This window comes from Phocoena sinus, chromosome 8 (genome assembly GCF_008692025.1).
Source record: "Phocoena sinus isolate mPhoSin1 chromosome 8, mPhoSin1.pri, whole genome shotgun sequence".
In the NCBI taxonomy this organism is placed as follows: Eukaryota; Metazoa; Chordata; class Mammalia; order Artiodactyla; family Phocoenidae; genus Phocoena; species Phocoena sinus.
Window position 1 is genome coordinate 96,673,008 of NC_045770.1, and position 19,082 is coordinate 96,692,089.

Below are 19,082 nucleotides of genomic sequence, written 5' to 3' on the forward strand. Positions count from 1 at the left end.
AATGCAATCCCCATCAAAATCCCAATGGCATTTTTTCCTTTTTTTTTGCAGAAAGAGAAAAAAAAAAATCCCAAAATTCATACAGAATCTCAAAAAGAGCTCTGGATAGCCAAACAATCTTGTGAAAGAGGAACCAAGCTGGAGGCCTAACCTGTCCTGGTTTCAAAACATATTACAAAGCTATAGCAATTAAAACAGTATGGTACTGGCATAAGGACAAACATATAGACCAATGGAACAGAATAGAGAGCCCAGATATAAACCCTTGTATGTATGGGCAAATGATATTTGACAAGGGTGCCAAGACTACACAATGAGGGCAGGACAGTTTTCCCAACAAATAGTACTGGGAAAACTGGCTATCCACATGCAAAATAATGAAGATTGTCCATTATCTTATGCCACAGATAAAAATTAACTCAAAATGGATTAAAAATCTAAACATATGACCTGAAACTATAAAACTCACAGAAGAAAATATAGGGGAAAAGTTTTATAACATTGGAATAGGTAATGATTTCTTAGATACTACACACAAAAAAATCCCACGGGTAACAAAAACAAAAATAGACAACTGGGACTGCATCAAACTTTTAAAACTTAACAAAGGAACCAACAGAATAAAAAGGCAATCTACAGAATAGGACAAAATGTTTGTAAGTTATTTATCAGATAAGGGGTTAATAGCCAGAATATATAAAGAACTCCTACAATTTAATAATAACAACCAAAAACCCAATTAAAACATGGGCAAAGGACTTGAATAGACAGTTATCCAAAGAATATATACAAATGGCCAACAAACATATGAAAAGATGCTCAACATCACTTATCATCAGGGAAATGCAAATAAACCACAATGACATATTATCTCATGCATGCTAAGATGCCAATCTCCAAAAACAAAAAAAACCCAAACAGAAAATAACAATGTTGGCAAGGATGTGGAGAAATTGGAACCCTTGTGCACTGTTGGTAGAACTGTAAAATGGTGCAGCTGCTATGACAAGCAGCATAAAAGTTCCTCAAAAAATTAAAAATATAACTACTGTATGACCCAGCCATACTACTTCTTAGTATATATCCAAGGGAATTGAAAACAGAATCTTAAAGAGATATTTGAACACCCATGTTCATTACAGAATTATTCACGTAGCCAGGATGTGGAAGCAACCTAAAGGTCCATCCACAGATGAATGGATAAAAAAAATGTGGTATATACACACAACTGAATATTATTCAGCATTTAAAAAGGAGAAAATCCTGTCATATGCTACAGCATGGATGAACCTTGAGGACATTATGCTTAGTGAAATAAGCCAATCACCAAAAGACAAATACTGCATGATTCCACTTATATGAGGATCTAAAGCAATCAAACTCACAGAAAAAGAAAACTGAATCATGGTTGCCAGGGGATGGCAGGATGGGGAAATGAGAATTGTTCAATAAGCATTTCACTCTTGCAGGGAGAAAAAGTTCTAGAGATCTGCTATACAACTATGTGCATAGACTTAACAACACTGTACATTTAAAATTTAAGAGGGTAAATTTATGGTTTTTTATCACAGTAAGAAAAAAGACCCCCAAAATAGGTTACATTTGCCACCAGAACAAAGAAAGCAAAAGATAAAAGCCACCTTGCTGAGGTGAAGTGATCCAAGGAGACAACAGGGAGATAGAGGAAAATTGAGAAACGTATATGAACATGTGTAGGGGAGGAAAAGGGGCAAAAAGATTCAAACTCATACTCTCTGATGCAGCAAAGGAAAAGAGCACAATGTTAACAAGCTGCAATTCTCCTTCTATGACAAGGTCATACTTTCAGCCCAGCCTTTGATTCCTTTACTATTACAAGTTTCTACTCTTGCTCTAACTTGATTTTAATTTTCTGGCGGGTGACATCCAAATCACTTGGCCTTCTCACGGAAACCCATCCCTCTGTCCAAGGCACTCTGCTCACAGGGAGAGGTGCAGACATTCTTGTCCAAGATTTCACATAGTTCATCATGAAAGGAAGGTTAAGGTTACTTTCATACTGCATAACCTGACATGACAGAGGTCTGCTCACTAAATGGTGCCCCAGCCAGCAAATAAGCTTGGCACCCCCACCTTCCCTCTTTGGAAACAAAGGAGGAGTTTATTAAATGTTGCTATTAAAAAGTCAGGCAGCTTTTCAGGTGAGGGGGCTGTGAGCATGTCAGCCTACTGCCAGCAGGGGAGCCCTTTATGCGTGAATTAGGCAGGATGGGTGGGGTAGAGGAGAGAGCACTGCCATGTCCAGTGCCTCCCCCTGGTGGAGACAAGGGGTAGGGAACTTAAGAAGACCTTGAGCTAATGAATGCAGTGGTAACCAACACAAAATTGGAATTAAGCAGGAAATGTAAATGGATGAAGTCAGCCCAGTGCAGACTAAGGCACAAAGAAAGTCCACACCTTGACTAAAGGGGCAACAGCTACTCAACTCCTGCTGATTGTTATTATGTGGGAATGTAAGCCAGATCTAATTTTTTTTTCAAGAGAATCCAGAAATCTGGATTTATGTAGAAAAAACTGAAATTTTTAGTGACATCGTGAGGGCCAAACAAATGTACCTGAAGGTTATTTTGCAATCTCTGGGCTAATATAACAGGCCCACCTGCTAAAGCCAAATTTGCTCATGTGAACACATTGTCAGGAGTGCTTCCAAGAAGGAGCAGATGATGTACTGGATCCTCCTCCTCCCCATAAATATATAAGAAATCCTAGAGGAGGAGGAGAAGCTACCTGCACAGCTCTAATGGGCTGGGACCGATTACAATAAGCAAAATATATTATGCAAACAAAACCCCGTACACCTGGTGTTAATGTCTTAGCAAAACCTCCAACACATTCTTTAGAGCACTACTCTGAACAGATTACAGTAGAGAAGGGGATCTGAAGGGGGGAAAATGAGTACACGGGAAATTGCTCCAAATATATTTGCAGTACACATAGATCCCACTGAAGTCTCCGTGGCACTCCAACACTCTGAGCTGACAGAAGCGATTACATATTTTCAAGTTCTCAGTGTGTATACAAAGCACACAGCCTGCTCTACACCATTCAGCCCCAGACAGAGGGATGATGGGGGATAATTTAGATCTGCCCAACAGGTGTTAATTTGACCTGCAGTGGGGGAAGGGCTGCCTGTCAAGCATACAGCCTGGAGGACCTGGAGGCTCACACCCTCCCTAACACCAGGGCAAGCCTCCTCACTTGCAAACAATTCCCAAGACAGATATATAGCAAGGTTAGAAAACCTTGCTTCAGGGCAGAAAGCAGAGGAAACAAGAAACTCTTCAGGCACTTAAGCCTGCTCTTAACCGTCAAAGAATCTTACAAGAGCCAATACTCAGGACATCTAGTCCAAAGTACAGAGAGAGACAAGTGCAGGGGTCCCATCCCTACCTCTTCCAGGGCCCTCCTTATCATAATGCCTTTTATTACTATAGCACCCAACTCTCTTCCATTCCAAGTCATATTCACATAAAGCAGGGATTGGCAAACCATGGTCTGTAGGCCAAATCTGGCCTACTGCCTGTTTTTGTATAGCCCATGTGCTAAGAATGGTTTTTGTATTTTTAAATAGCTGAAAAACATCAAAAGAAGAATATTTCACGACACGAGAAAATTATATAAAAATCACATTTGTGTCCGTAAGTAAAGTTTATTGGCACACAGCCATACTTATTCACTTACCTATTGTCTATGGCTACTTTCATGCTACAATGGCAAAGTTCAGTATTTGCAACAGAGACCATATGGCCTACACAAAGCCTAAAATGTTTACAAATTTGCCCTTCACAGAAAAAGTCCTAGTCACTGAAACAGAGGATACAACCAGAGATCACACTCAGAATTCAGAGGCTCAAATACAGAGTGACTTAGTTGGGCGGATGAGCAGAGAAGGGGAAAAAGATTACCAGGTACCCTCTCTTCTACCCTCACCCTCATATTGCCAAAGAGAGAAGTGGGTTTTCTAACTATCCCCGAAAACAAATAACTTAAATATCTAAATGTTACTGCCTTATGATGGGGCAAGAAATATCTGGACTCTCTCAATCATTTAACAAGGCCAGGAAGACTAGGTGGCCCAAAGCCAGTAAGTGAGTGTCAAAGATGGAACCAAGTCTCCCTCATACAAGGCTACTGGAGAAGAAAAGTACATGAACACCTCCAGGTGGCATATGTTAGAAGTCCTTCTCAACCTTGAGGATCAGATTCCTGAAAAGCCCGGTGGTAGGATTTACAACTAAGAAACGTAAGACCTTATGGGAGGGGAAAAAACACAGGACTAGGAGTCCTAATCTATGAAATTATGAATATCTATAAAATTATGCTCACTAAAATAGAAAATATCATTTTATACATTTTAAATTAGTAATAATGAATACAATTAATTTTTACCATTAACAATGTTCACACTCTTCAGCCCCAGCAATTGTAGTTCTGAAAATTCATCCTCCTCTAGAGACACCTGCACAAGTACACAAAGATGCTACAGCATTGTTTCTGCACGCAAAAACCAGAAACAATACAGATTCTGTCAACAGAGGACTTGTTTAATCATGGTGCATCCAATTGTGGAATACAATGCCATTGTTAAAAAGAATGTAGCAGATCTCTACACATCAACATGGAAAAATGTCCATGACATATTAAGTGAAATATGTAAACGGTGGAAGAGTAGATTTAGTATGATCCCATTTTTATAAATTAAAAAAAGTGCTTTCATTTGCAGAGAAAAAATTCTTAAGTTAACACACAAATTGCTAACAGTGGTTAGCACTGCAGAGGACATTCACTATAGATAGATAAATCACACATTTCTATGTTTGAATTTTTACAAATGACTTTGTATTTGTTTTGTAAGCAAACAAAACAGGCATCTCAAAATTCCATTTATGATACCTTGCTGACTACAAATTTTTCAGGCTCTCCCTTCCTCACAGTTTCAATAACATGCTGTCATGCCTGGGGGATGGGGGTGGCTTTGTTGCAGATAATACGCCTGCCAAGAGGCTTTATTTCTTTATTTATTTGGCAAGTCTTCATCCAAACATTTAAGGCCCTTCTAATTCTGACACAATCACTGACTCCCGCCTTCTGGTTTTCACCACAGAATCAAGACACAAATTAATCTAAAAGTGTGTGATGCTGGCCTAACTTTAATTTACCCTATTTAGCAGAGCCTCTTCAGTCTATTGTCAATCAGCAGCCACAGGATCCTTTTAAAATAAAAGATCATGCTACTCCACTTCCCAAGGCTTCCCAAATCACTCAGAGTAAGATGTAAAATCCCTTAAATATCTTAGAAGGCCTGCATAATCTGGTCCCCATTACCTCTCTAACTTCATCTTCTATCACTCCATCCTTCACTGTGCTCCAGCCAAGCGTTTCAGGGATTTTGCATTTGCCCTTCTCTGCCTAGAATGCCCTTGCCCCCAATGTATACAGTTTATTCCCTTACTTGCTTGAAGGAAGGAAGAGGTGTCTGCTCCAATGTCACCTTATCAGACTTCCTCTGATGACCCTATTTAACACTACAAACTTCCACCCCAGAAACACCTACATTTTCAAATATTTTTCTTCATAGAATTTAACATCATCTGGCATACTAGATATTTTATTTATGTGTTTATTTTCTTTCTCTCATTAGAATAAGAGACTTCTTGCTGGTACTTAAATAGTATATGGTACACAGTAGGTACTTAGTAAATATTTGTCAACCTATGAATGAATGAATCGATCAATCAGAGTAATTATTTCACCAGCCCAATTCCCAGGGTTATAACAAGAGCCACGCTCCTTTAAGGCCTGGGTTTATCTTCCCCCACGCTTCCCTTACTCTTTTTTTTTTTTTTTTCTTTCTTTTTGTGGTATGTGGGCCTCTCCCTGTTGTGGCCTCTCCCGTTGCGGAGCACAGGCTCTGGACGCGCAGGCTCAGCGGCCATGGCTCACAGGCCCAGCTGCTCCGCGGCATGTCAGATCTTCCCGGACCGGAGCACGAACCCGTGTCCCCTGCATCGGCAGGCAGACTCTCAACCACTGCGCCACCAGGGAAGCCCCTAGAAGTTTTGACAGAGAAAACTGATGTGTGAAAGCACTAATTTCAAATGAAGAGGACGAAAGAGCACCCTCTTTAGGACCCAGAAGTTTGACTCCCATCTTTGCTACAGGCACCTCTTTAAAGTCACTTCCGGGCTTCCCTGGGGGCGCAGTGGTTGAGAGTCCGCCTGCCGATGCAGGGGACACGGGTTCGTGCCCCGGTCCGGGAGTATCCCACATGCCGCGGAGCGGCTGGGCCCGTGAGCCATAGCCGCTGAGCCTGCGCGTCCGGAGCCTGTGCTCCGCAACGGGAGAGGCCACAGCAGTGGGAGGTCACTTCCCCTCTCTGCATCTAAGTTTTCTCATCAATTAGAAAGAGACAGAGACAGGCAGACATACAGACACTGGACTAAACAAACTCTAGGTTTTCTCCAGTTTCAAGATGCCATTTAAATAATTTTCTTTTTTTCCCTAATACAAGCCTTTCACGGCCACAGGGACCCTGTTGCAAGAAGCCCCAACACCTTCATCTTCTCCTGCTAAGTCCTGGGCTATCAGACCCCAAAAGAAGCTTCTCATGGTGAAGCGAAGGGTCTGCCATCCAAGTTATAAACTGTAACTTGGAGTCAGACTATATAGAGACAGTCACCTTCCACTGCCCAGAGGCAAAAGGAGATAAACCGTGCATCACTGTTCAGCAACATAGAGCTACACTGAAATACACACTTTTGCTTCATATTCTCACTATCTGAAAACACTATAGATTATATCAGCAACACCAAGGATCAAAACATGCCTCCTTAGTCCATCTCCTACTACATGGCTGAAGAAAAAACCCCCTCCCTTCAAGTAGACGTGCACACACACAGTAAGGACACCTCTTCCCTGCCAGCCTAGCCCAACAGTGACACCTGCTGGGGAAATCCAAGCAAGGCTGCTCATCAGCCAGAGAACACTGGACCTTCAGAAGGTGGTAGAAGATGCTGATTAACACAAGTATATATTAGTGATTTATACCAGAATGCAGCCCCTCAGTTTATGAGGAAGTGGTGGCCCTTCTTTAATGGGTGTGCACTTAGAATATTTTACAAGATACCTCATTTTTGATAGGCTGTAAACCCTCGTGGTATACCTCATTCAAGCTCATTTGAAAAGCAACTCCATAAATAATGTAACCACTGGATTAATATACTATTTTACAATGAGAACTGCACATTTGTATATTTTAAAATTTAAAAAGTGTGTGTGTGTATGTCTGTGTGTATATATATATATATATATATATACATATAAAATTGTTTACAGCAAGATGACAAGGGACTTCATTTTCTACAACATAACATTTCTAAATGCTTGAACTTTTTTATTTAAACCACAAACACATACTACTTTTTGCCTAAAAAAAATTCTGATACATCCTTAATAGCTTCTGGTTTTAAATGGCCCACTTTATTAAGAAGTGACTATTAATATATTAGTCACACGTGGCTATCTACATTTAAATTAGTTAAAATTTAAATGTAGTTTCTCAGATCACACTAGCCACATTTCAAATGCTCAATAGCCACATGCGGCTGGTAGCTACTATACTATATGGCACAGATATAGAACATTTTATTAGACAGAATTGCTCTAGAGAAACATACTGGAGTATATTCAGACAAAATTATATGATGTCTGGGTGGCTGGGAGTGGATAAGGGATACAGACGAGTGTTGAAAATTTCTGAAGCCAGGTGATAGGTATATGGGAGTTCATTTATACTACTTTTCTTTTAATTTTTATATGTTTGAAGATTTCCATAACAAAAAGTTAAAAGAAAAGAAAAACATAAAAATGGTTCACCTAAAAATGAGATTATCACTTTAAGAAATACACCATGGGGACTTCCCTGGTGGCGCAGTGGTTAAGAATCCACCTGCCAGGGGCTTCCCTGGTGGCTCAGTGGTTGAGAGTCCGCCTGCCAATGCAGGGAACACGGGTTCGTGCCCCGGTCCAGGAAGATCCCACAATGCCGCGAAGTGGCTGGGCCCATGAGCCACGGCCGCTGAGCCTGCGCGTCCGGTGCTCCGCAACGGAAGAGGCCACAACAGTGAGAGGCCCGCGTACCGCAAAAAAAGAAAAGAATCCACCTGCCAATGCAGGGGACACAGGTTCAAGCCCTGTCCAGGAAGATCCCACATGCCACAGAGCAACTAAGCCCGTGAGCCACAACTACTGAGCCCGCATGCCACAATTACTGAAGCCCACGCACCTAGTCCGTGCTCTGCAACAAGAGAAGCCACCAAAATGAGAAGCCCGCGCACCGCAACGAAGAATAGCCCCCGCTCGCCTCAACTAGAGAAAGCCCATATGCAGCAACAAAGACCCAACGCAGCCATAAATTAATTAATTAATTAATTAATTAATTTAAAAAACACACACCATGGAGGGCAGCCTAAAAAAATCTTTAGTCATGCACACTGGAGTTCAAATCCCCACTCAGCAACCTACTGTGTGACCTTTAACAAGAAACTTGACTTCTCTGAGCCACTCTTTCCTCAACTGGAAGATGGGAAATTTCATACCTGCATCGCACAGAGTTACTGTGGAAATTAGAAATAATTAATGCAAAGCTAGAACACAGTAGTAGGCTCTCAGTAACTGGTATCTCTAATTATTATCAAACAACAGAGTTTGTTTTAAACAACTCAGGTAGGGCTTCCCTGGTGGCGCAGTGGTTGAGAGTCCGCCTGCCGATGCAGGGGACACGGGTTCGTGCTCTGGTCCGGGAGGATCCCACATGCCGCGGGGCTGCTGGGCCCGTGAGCCATGGCCGCTGAGCCTGCGCGTCCAGAGCCTGTGCTCTGCAACGGGAGAGGCCACAACAGTGAGAGGCCCGCGTACCGCAAAAAAAAAAAATAAACAACTCAGGTATTTCTCAGAACAGCAACACATGAAGAGGTCCTGCTAGAACAGAACGGACAGAGGCTGACCACAAACCCACTGATGCTAGTGAAACAGGCACTGGTAGGCTTTTAGAGCAATAACTGTAGACAGTCCTTTATGGCTACCTTTAATAAACTTTTTGAATGCCTACTATATGTCAGGCACTATGCTTGCTACTGTCTCACCTCTCTTGACAAAAAGGAAGAACAGAGTCTCAGGCTCCTGATATGGGTCATTATGCAAGGCAAAGTATTCCAAAGCTGGCAATTTAGATGTTAATCCAGAACTGGCCTCAATCAAACGGGCAGAGTAACAATCTCAGCTACCTCATCTCTCTTTCATATCTGACCAAGTTTCCCTGTGTTCACGTTACTAACTGCCCTTAAGTAACTTCTTCTTATCCTGAATTCATCATGCCCTTTCCTCCCTTATCATGTGCTATATCCTCAAAATTAAAAGGTCTTTCCCTTTCCAAATCCTACCCATCTTTCAAGACTTATTCTTGTAAAGCCTTCTTTGATGATCCTTCCCTTTCTCTGAAATTAGACTACATTTAATCTCAGTACCATACAATGAAGCATTCGGCTCATTTACATTTTTTATGTAATTACATGTAAATAAGTCTTGCCTCTACAACAACACTGTATACTGCCAGTGGGCAAAGACCAGGTATTATACTGCTTTTGTACTCCTGACAGTGCCTAGCACAGTGCTAGAAAAAATATATAATTCAACAAATACTTATTAACTGGGTAACTCTCTAAAGCATTCTCCCAAAATAACAAGTACATTATGTGCACAATCCATATTCCCACCCTTGCTAGAAGCTTATGTCAGAGAAACTTCAGATGCTTCAACAGAGGATGTAATGCACAGCAATATGCTGTTTGGATCCAACAGGCATATTCTGGGAGTTGGTGATTATGCTAGATTTGACCTTTACAGAATTACAGAAAGAAGTCCCTAATAAATCAAGATAGATGCGCACACAGCCATACACGGAACATGCGGTGGGCGATCAACTACACCCACTCTGTTTCTTCCATGAAAGAGTTGCCTGGGATGCCAATCCAAGTATGGAGAGGCCTTCCTTCTATGAATTTCTTCTTCTCCACCTCGAGGTGAATGTCCATCTGGAAGATCTACTCAAAGAATCTTAACTAAGCAACTAACTTGCTGTCCAAAAAATATATATCTCTAAAAAAACAAAAAACTTTTTCTTGACATATATATGTACTATTTTCTTTTCCTTTTGTCAAGTTGCAATGTTCCAAAAGATATGGTTTCAGAATTTGTCCAAAGCAACACAATCAAAGAGCCAATACACTAATATGTCCTAAGCAGGGTTCTCTTTTACTACTTTTTCCTAGTCTCTCTGGGACATTTTGTTGTTTCACAATAACCAGTCCTGCACATACAATCCTTGGAGAAGGCCAAAAAGCAGAGCAGAGGAAGTCGACGGTTTTACCTCCTCATGCCTCTCTAACCTCATCTACAACTCTCCTCCAAGGCTAAACGTCACATGAGCTTAGCCAGAAAAGGAGCAAGCCGAGTCACCTGACTCATACTGCCAGGCCTTATCCTCTTTCCGCCACCACAGCAAGATTTTCCAAGAAGATGCAATGGAAGCTAGGGAAATCAGAACCACATGCATGATGCATGGATCCCAGACACTCCAGATCCAGCCACAACACCCACAGGACTGAAGGAAGAGATATCAGGAGGAAAGTAAGGGATACAGGAGAAGACAGGAAAGCATCTGCTCACCTCCTGAGTGAATCTTCCTCGGAGCTTTCCTCAGCCATATCCTGATGTAAGGCCTCCTGCGACACAGTTCCAGATCTGCTGGACTGGGTGTAAATTCGTTCCCAGTGGCCTGTCTCCTGGTTGAAGGCCACCCCCACAGTCCTCTCCTCCTGTGGGCTAGCAGAGCTGCTCAACTCCAGCCTGCTGGAGCTCGGCATTTGGCCCTCAGTCCGCTCGAGAGGTGGCAACTGGCTGCCACTCGAGGGCATGCCCTCAAAGGTACTGGGGACCTGCCAGGAAGAGCTGGCTTCACCAGAGGAGTAGTTAGGTGCACTTCTTTCCCAGCGCAGGGTATCGTTGTTGAAGGTCAGGAGATTGTGGCAAGCGCGGCAGCGGTTCAGGTGGCCACGGGACAGGTTGGAGTTGTTCTCGCTGCTGTGCGGGGTGGGCTGGTGGGAGGGGCCTGGCCTCTCAGATTCAATGTTATTGTTGAGCATTTCCTGGGCCTGTTGGGCCTGGGGCGCTTCCCCACTCAGGCTCTGGTCCAGCTCCTGAAGCCGGTCATACTCCAAAAAGAAGCGTCTCAGGTCACATTGAAGCTCATGGCGAATGCTGCCCGAGTTGTTTTGGCTAGAGCCATTCCCTCCATCTGACTCAGCTGCCAACCCTGAAGCTGGAAAACCCCTCCCTTCTGTGGCTGAAGTGTACACAGATGCTTGAGAGCCACCTTCCTGCTGTCTCAGCACAGACAGCAAACTCACCGAAGAGGCACTGGTCCTGGGCGGGGGCATGGATTCCGCCTCAGAGCGGGAGTTCAGACTGAGCACTGTCCGGGTCCACTCAGATCCTGTCAGCCCGGGAGCGATTTCTCGGTGATACCTAGAAGGGTGGCTAGACAGAGGGCCTCCCAAAGAGCGACGGGTGGGACCCAGACTGAGGTTGCGGAGCGTGTTGCCGGCAGTGCTGCTCTGGACTGTACTGAAGGCAGACGGCCGGTTCAGGAGGCCCTGGTCCTGCTGCGCTGATGAGGCCTGCTCCGGGGGATGGAAGGGCTCGGTCTGTACAAAAGAAAAGGAAGGGGTAGTAGCCCTGGCAGGAGCAGGGGGTACACTGTCCTGGTGTGGCAAGAGGGAAGGAACTCGAGTGCCAGAGCAGCGGCTGCAAAGGCACAGGATCCCAAGGTGCTGGCAGCACTCGGCTGTGGGGTAACTGACCCGCTGTCGGAGCCGGATGTAAGCGGAAGTCCTGGGACGCTCCGTGGAGGGCTGAGGGGGAGGCGGTGGGGGTGAGGGGGTGGCAGAATCTTGCACTGTGCTTTGCTCTCCCACCTGGATGCCAGAGGAGCGGGAGGACAGCATGTGCAGGAAATTGTGGAGGAGAGGCGTCCGGCGCACTGGCTGTGACTGCAGGAGAGCACGCTGACGGTAATGCGATAATTCTGTTCCGTCTATGGGGATCTCTGGTTCGTCATCACCCTGCAACGTGGACCAAGGTGGGGCGGGGGCAGAGCCAGGTAGTTAGGTAGAACTTGCTGGTAAATCAAGAAAAACTACTGATAATCATCCAAGGAAAACCTTTCTAGAGAGGCAACAGCTCCATCCTTGAAGTACTGAGAACTAACTGGTTCCAGATTCAGAATCATCATATGGTTTTAAATTATTCACTTCCAATTAGCAACACTTCTGAACGAGTACAGCTGGCAAACCAACTCTGTTACAAAAGGCATTTCCATGACATGGAGGCAGTAAGGGGAAGCAAAATGTCAACCAGCCAGAGGCACATGAATGACAAGTTATCCAACACGGCCTGGTTACTTCTACTGGGACGATCACTCAGGGGTTTCAGAATGGACTCCCCAGTCACAATATGGCTGTAACTTTGAATACAGTCTGAAGCTAGTTTTGAATCTTGACTGGAAAGAAACACTTGGACATTGAAAATTGAAGTCCAATATAATCAGAATTAGAGCACTAGTTGAGAAAATAACCCACAGTTTAGACAGAGTTGAAACTGCTGACTAACTTACCTGCTGATTAGAGGGGTTAACAATTGCTGTGAGTAAGTAGTGTCCAAGCGGATCAAATCTCACCAGACTGAAAGCACAGAAGAAAGGGACAGAGACACAGAGAGAGATATTATGTTAACCAAGAAGAGGAAACCTGTGAGAAAACGTCTGGAAATCATTACTGACAATTGTGGGATCACCGAGGTATCCACTTAATGCTACAGACTTCCAAAACTTTCAAACAGATTAAAGTAATAAAGCTCAATACTTCTTCTCACGTCCTCACACTTGCCAGAATAAGGGAATACGTATCGCAAAAATAATTTCAAAAAACACCTGGGCTTCCATCCCAGGAAGCAGCTAGCTACAGTAAGCACACAGCTGCTCATGTCTAAGAGCCCATCATAATAGTAAAGCAGAGAATGCTCCCATACTCTGCCACAGGTTCAGGTCTCCCCTCACACAGCAGCTACACTGGCAAGAAGCATGAGTGCTGGTGACAAGGAACAGTCTCAGCATCAAGTGACACAGCTGAGGCTAGAAAATTAGCTAATATCCAACTGCGATACCAAGAGGACCAAAGGAAAACAATGCATCAACTATAATTCAGGCAATATGTGCGCTGATTTTGAAGGCTAAATATGTAAATATCTACTAGCAGATTGGATACATATCTACACCTCCACTTTCCATTTCCAGAAAACCAGGGATGAGCAACTTAGCCACCAAGCTACCCACCACGTGAATACCTTTCAGGATTATTAAAAAAAAAAAAAAGGCTTTATACCAAACCAGATAGCTTTGAACCTAAAAAAGATTCTAACAGCCATAGTCTACAGAGATCAGAAGATGAGGCCAATATGGAACAGCTGAAATGAACAATATGAACTGCTTCCTAGCTGATTAGCCAGATGCTTAAAAAGTAGGAAGAGCCATAGGGATAACACCCTGCCCTGAGCAGGGATAATACGGAGATAATAATCTGTCTCCTGAGGTGAAAGCACGGGTGAATGCTCTCTGCCATGTTAATCCTACGCCAGACATTGCTGGTGGGCAGAGCACTCACCGGACCCGTTCCATCTCACTAGCTGTCTTCACCACGGCAAAGGGCTCCCGTCGACTCCAATCCCAGAAGTGGATCTCATTGGCAGTAGCAATCAGCAGGAGCTGAGCCGTAGGGTGGAAAGCCAGGGAGGCAATGGCATTGTTGCTATCTGTGAACCAGCTTTCACTGCCACCCTATGAATGAACAAATCCCAGACATTCTTAGGTTACAAGCTGCCAGCAGACTGAGATGTCAATTTCAAAAAAAAAAAAAAAAAAAAGGGTCCATTTAACATAAAACGACTACTTGTAGGGACTACTTTAAAAGTATGTCCTCTGGGCTTCCCTGGTGGCGCAGTGGTTGAGAACCTGCCTGCCAATGCAGGGGACACGGGTTCGAGCCCTGGTCTGGGAAGATCCCACATGCCACGGAGCGACTGGGCCCGTGAGCCACAACTACTGAGCCTGTGTGTCTGGAGCCTGTGCTCCGCAACAAGAGAGGCCACGACAGTGAGAGGCCCGTGCACGGCGATGAAGAGTGGCCCCCGCTCGCCGCAACTAGAGAAAGCCCTCGCACAGAAACGAAGACCCTACACAGCCAAAATAAATAAATAAATAAATGAATTAATTTAAAAAAAAAAAAAAAAAAAAAAAAAAAAAGCTTACACTTCCATCCACCAGCCACCCACCCTCTGAGTGGGGAGGAGTCCATATCCCCCCCATTTAAAAAAAAAAAAAAAAAAAAAAAAAAAAAATAAAAGTATGTCCTCTGAAAACGACGTACAAAACCAGTGATCTGGCAGTGTCACAACTTTATCAGAAAAACATTACTGTCAGCTCAGTTTTGTCATTTACAATCCATAAGCAATGAGCACCCGCACAGCTCCTGTTTCTGTAGCCTGTGAAAACTCAAGCTTGGTGCATGACATGGTGCACAACAACCCACTAGCCAGTCACCAGGACAAGGAGCATGTTGCTTTGATGATCATCATCAGAATACAGTACAATCCTTGATCTAAAACAAGAGAAATCCATCCTGAAGACGTCTTAGAGTGTCCTGTACTATGTCACAATGGGCAGACAGTTAAATAGGGTGTTCATCTTAGAACGGAGGGCTGTCGGCTAGACTCCCTATCAGTAAGTAGGCAATGATTACTGAGTAAGTACTCAGATATAGTCCTAAGAACCTGGCTAGTCTCTCCTCCAGAGTTAAGAAACCAAGGGTAAACAAGTCTCTGCATTTAGAATACCAAAGAAAAGGAAACACTTACGTGTAAATCCCAAATCCTAACCTCCCCATCTAGGCAGCCAGAAGCAATAAGGCCTGAGATGGTGGGATGAAAAGTGACACACCATGGAGTGCGGCGGTGTCCAATCAGAGAGTGAACACACTTGCCTGTCTTCACCTCCGTGATATAGATATTATGGTTTACATGGGTGGAGGCCAAGAGAGTCCTAGGGAATCAAAGAGGAGGAAGTAAATGTGAAGCATGTGGGAGGGTAACAAACTTTATCAGCTTTGGACAAAAATGAAAATTGATACTTATTCCCCATCCCAACATGATAAATACTACGACTTGGGCATTACAAACAACAGAAACATTCTCATCTTTAAAAGCTTTCGGCTTCTCCATTCTGTCCCCAGAAGACACATAACCCCTTCAGAGAATATTCTTTCCAGCAGGGAAAACTATCACACTGTTGGTGGCCTATATCACACAGGCAAAGGATTCTTATTGAGAAACTTTCCAAGTTCTGATCCTCGACGTTCATAGATTCCTTTGCTTATTCCCATTATTTTTATGGTTAGCACTGCTCATCTACTTTCTTTCCCTTTCTGATAACACTGGCAAAGCTCTGTTCATTCAGTGCTTCAAAGAGCCTTTAGGGGGCTTCCCTGGTGGCGCAGTGGTTAAGAATTTGCCTGCCAATGCAGGGGACACGGGTTCAAGCCCTGGTCCAGGAAGATCCCACATGCCGCGGAGTAACTAAGCCCATGTGCCACAACTACTGAGTCTGCGCTCTAGAGCCCACGAGCCATAACTACTGAAGCCCACACGCCTAGAGCCCGTGTTCCACAACGAGAGAAGCCACCGCAATGAGAAGCCTGCGCACCGTAACCAAGAGTAGCCCCCACTCGCCACAACTAGAGAAAGTCCCCGCGCAGCAAAGAAGACCCAACGCAGACAAAAATAAATAAATAAAATAAATTTAAAAAAAAAAAAAAAGAGCCTTTAGGGATTTGACTTGGAAGATCAAGCTAGGCCAAATACACAGAAAGCAATGCTGTCACAAGTCTCAGGTAAAGTTTAGGTAAGGACTTGGTGGTACCTGTCTGGGCTGAAGGCCAATAAAAAGGTAGAGCGTGGACTATCCGGCAGTTCTACTCTCTGAGAAATAAACAAACAAAAGTTAAAATACATTATTTATAAACTATGGCTCACTCTATCTCAAAAGCACCAAACCATTCCAGACTAGTATCTAAAAACTGGAGACAATGATCAAGCTACAAATTGAGAGAGATAAATCTAAATTACCTTCAGGAAAAATATCTAGCTCTAAAGAAAAATGATATTTCTAGCCCATTATGCTTCCAAATTTATTAAAACCTCCTCCCACAAAAAACCAAGTTAGATATATCAATTCTCCTACACAAAATAAATTGTACCCCAACTCTATGTCATTAACCCATTCTAAGGCCCCATTCTACTGTCACCCCTACAACTCCTATGTGAAAAACACCCATTTTTCTCACCTTGCCCTCCCATTTCATCCACCGGGTTTTATCTTCCACCAGCTCCTGCAGAAGTCGCTGAGCTCCAAAGGTCCGAGTGCCCCGTTCTCGCCCCCAGAGTATCCGGACAGCATTCTTCTCTGGAACAACCTTCATGGTCCTCAGTAGCCACTGTCACACCAGGCCCGGGAAGAGAAGGAGTGAGCAATAGCTCTACACGCTGAAGCAGCTAAAATGAGGCCATTCAGGTCCTTGTAAGTTGCCTTCATGGAAATCTAAGGTATAGACATTAATGTCAGAGAACATCTATTCTGCAGTCAGAGAAGGTTCCCACTGTAAATATGATTCTAGCTCAAAGAGGAAAGTACTGTTCTTTTCATATTTAATGACATCTTCTCAGAAAAGACCCTTCTCCCAGAACTTTTCTTCCAAGAATATTTCATCCTTAAATTCCTCCCATATCCTCCATAGCTCAGCCTTATATCTAAAGAAGAGACCATTGTCTAAAGGAGTTATTCTTTTTATCAGGCAGTAAAAACTTTTTTACTAACCAAAAGGTCTAAAACCCTGTCAAAAACAAAACAAATCACAATATCTGCACTCCGGGGACTTCCCTGGCAGTCCAGTGGTTAGGACTCCGTGCTTCCAATGCAGGGGTCACAGGGTCAATCCCTGGTCCGGGAATTAAAATCATGCATGGCACACAGCACAGCCAAAAAAAAAAAAAAAAATCTGCACTCCCCACTCTGTGCCAAGCTGCTTCCCTAGTTGCTAGTAGTCCTCTTTATCACTTGGGCAGCCTCCAAACTAAAGGACACGTAACCAATTTTAAAAGGCTATTACTTAAGGTATGGTTCTTATGCAGCAGCTTCAATTCTATCTCCTACCTAAAAGGAAGTACACAGAACCACTTCGAGGTACCTTTCTCATTCTCTTTTTCTCTTCCCCACTCAAGTTCCAGAATAGAGGACAGAGGAAAGAGAAGAAAAAATTTCAATTCCTTTTTCTCATCCACTGCAAGCCTTAACTGTATAAAACTGTCACAAAATAAACACAAATCCTATTAAAATGTCAAATAGCAGCAAAATATACACATGTGCAACAATTAAAGAATTGTGGTCCCTCCAAACAATGGACTATGCAGCCCAATGAAATGGCATTTGAAAAGAATACGTATATAAACCTCATTCATTGCAACACTGTTTCTTCAACTATATTTTGAAAAAATTCAAATATACAGAAAAGTTGAAAACAGTAGAATAAATACCAACTACTCACCACTTAGACTCAAGAATTGCTAATATATTGTCAAATTTGCCTCATTTATCTCTATGGATAGAGATATATAAGGGTTGTTTTAATTTTCCTGCGAACCATTTCAGCAGGCATTGAGATACTCTAATCCTATATACCTCACTGTGCATCTAAGAATGAAGACATTTAACTTCATAACCACAATACCATTATCACACACATTATCATTTGTGCCTTTAATACACCAAATACACCAAAAAGTGTCTTAAAAAAAATCCAGGTCTTCCCTGGTGGCGCAGTGGTTGAGAGTCCGCCTGCCGATGCAGGGGACGCGGGTTCGTGCCCCGGTGCGGGAAGATCCCACATGCCGCGGAGCGGCTGGGCCCATGAGCCATGGCCGCCGAGCCTGTGCGTCCGGAGCCTGTGCTCCACAACGGGAGAGGCCACAACGGTGAGAGGCCCGCGTACCGCAAAAAAAAAAAAAAAAAAAAATCTAGAATCCAAACAAGGTTCAAGCAACGAATTTGGATGTTATGTCTCTTTAGTCTCTTTTACTCTAGAATGGCCTCCAAGTTTTATTTTGGTTGGTTCTGTTTATGCTTGTTTGTTTACAACACAAGCTTTTTAAAAAGACCAGGAGAGTTGACTTGTTGACTTGCAGTTGACAGTTACATCCTAGTTTTGTCTGATTATTTCCTCACAGTGCCATTTAGCTCGCATCTCTATCCCTAATACTTCCTGTAAACACTGACTAGATTTAGGTTAAGAGGCTTGGGCAAAAATGCTTCTCAGGTGATGCTACCTATGTACCTCATCTCATGATGCAGCACATCATATTCTCAGACTGTTCCATTTAGTGAGACCTGGTAAATTACATGATCATCTGGCAAAACATGATCACTTGGTTGAGTCTGTAACAGCCAGAGCTCTCTTTATAAAGGTATATTTCCCCCTTTACAACTACTGATCTGTGGCTAATGTTCGGCACCATGTGAATATGCTGTTCCTCTTCAACCTTTTGCTTAATCATTTAGCAGTCACTGATGATTCCTTTTTAAATTATTTCATTTGGGGGCTGGAATACATTGATTTTCCAATTCCATCATTATTTCTACATTTATTAGCTGGCATTCTTCTGGAAAGAACTTTCCCTTAATAACTGAAGCAGAGTAAATGCTTAATTTTTTTCCCTTTAATTACTACTTCTTATTGTTTGTAATAGCAAAAATTGGGCACAACCCAAGTCTCTAAAGGGGACTAAATGACTACGGTAAGGAAGGTTCTATGGGTACTAACAGCAAG

At 43.3% G+C, this 19,082-nt stretch overlaps 1 protein-coding gene across 14 annotated transcripts in view; it reads right to left on the reverse strand.

The window, feature by feature from the left end:
• AMBRA1 (autophagy and beclin 1 regulator 1) overlaps positions 1–19,082 on the reverse strand; it is a 175,558-nt gene that overhangs the window by 128,355 nt on the left and 28,121 nt on the right. For 8 of the 14 annotated variants that reach the window (XM_032639170.1, XM_032639172.1, XM_032639177.1 and 5 more), the window contains 6 exons: positions 16,548–16,801; positions 16,124–16,182; positions 15,064–15,247; positions 13,815–13,987; positions 12,770–12,836; positions 10,765–12,218 (listed from right to left, as the gene is read on the reverse strand). In XM_032639170.1, the coding sequence (XP_032495061.1) occupies positions 10,765–12,218; positions 12,770–12,836; positions 13,815–13,987; positions 15,064–15,247; positions 16,124–16,182; positions 16,548–16,682 (2,072 nt within the window). In that variant the 5' untranslated portion in view covers positions 16,683–16,801. Of the gene's footprint in view, positions 1–10,764; positions 12,219–12,769; positions 12,837–13,814; positions 13,988–15,063; positions 15,248–16,123; positions 16,183–16,547; positions 16,802–19,082 lie in introns of those variants that run through there. The other 6 variants (XM_032639180.1, XM_032639169.1, XM_032639183.1 and 3 more) reach the window with 4 other exon arrangements.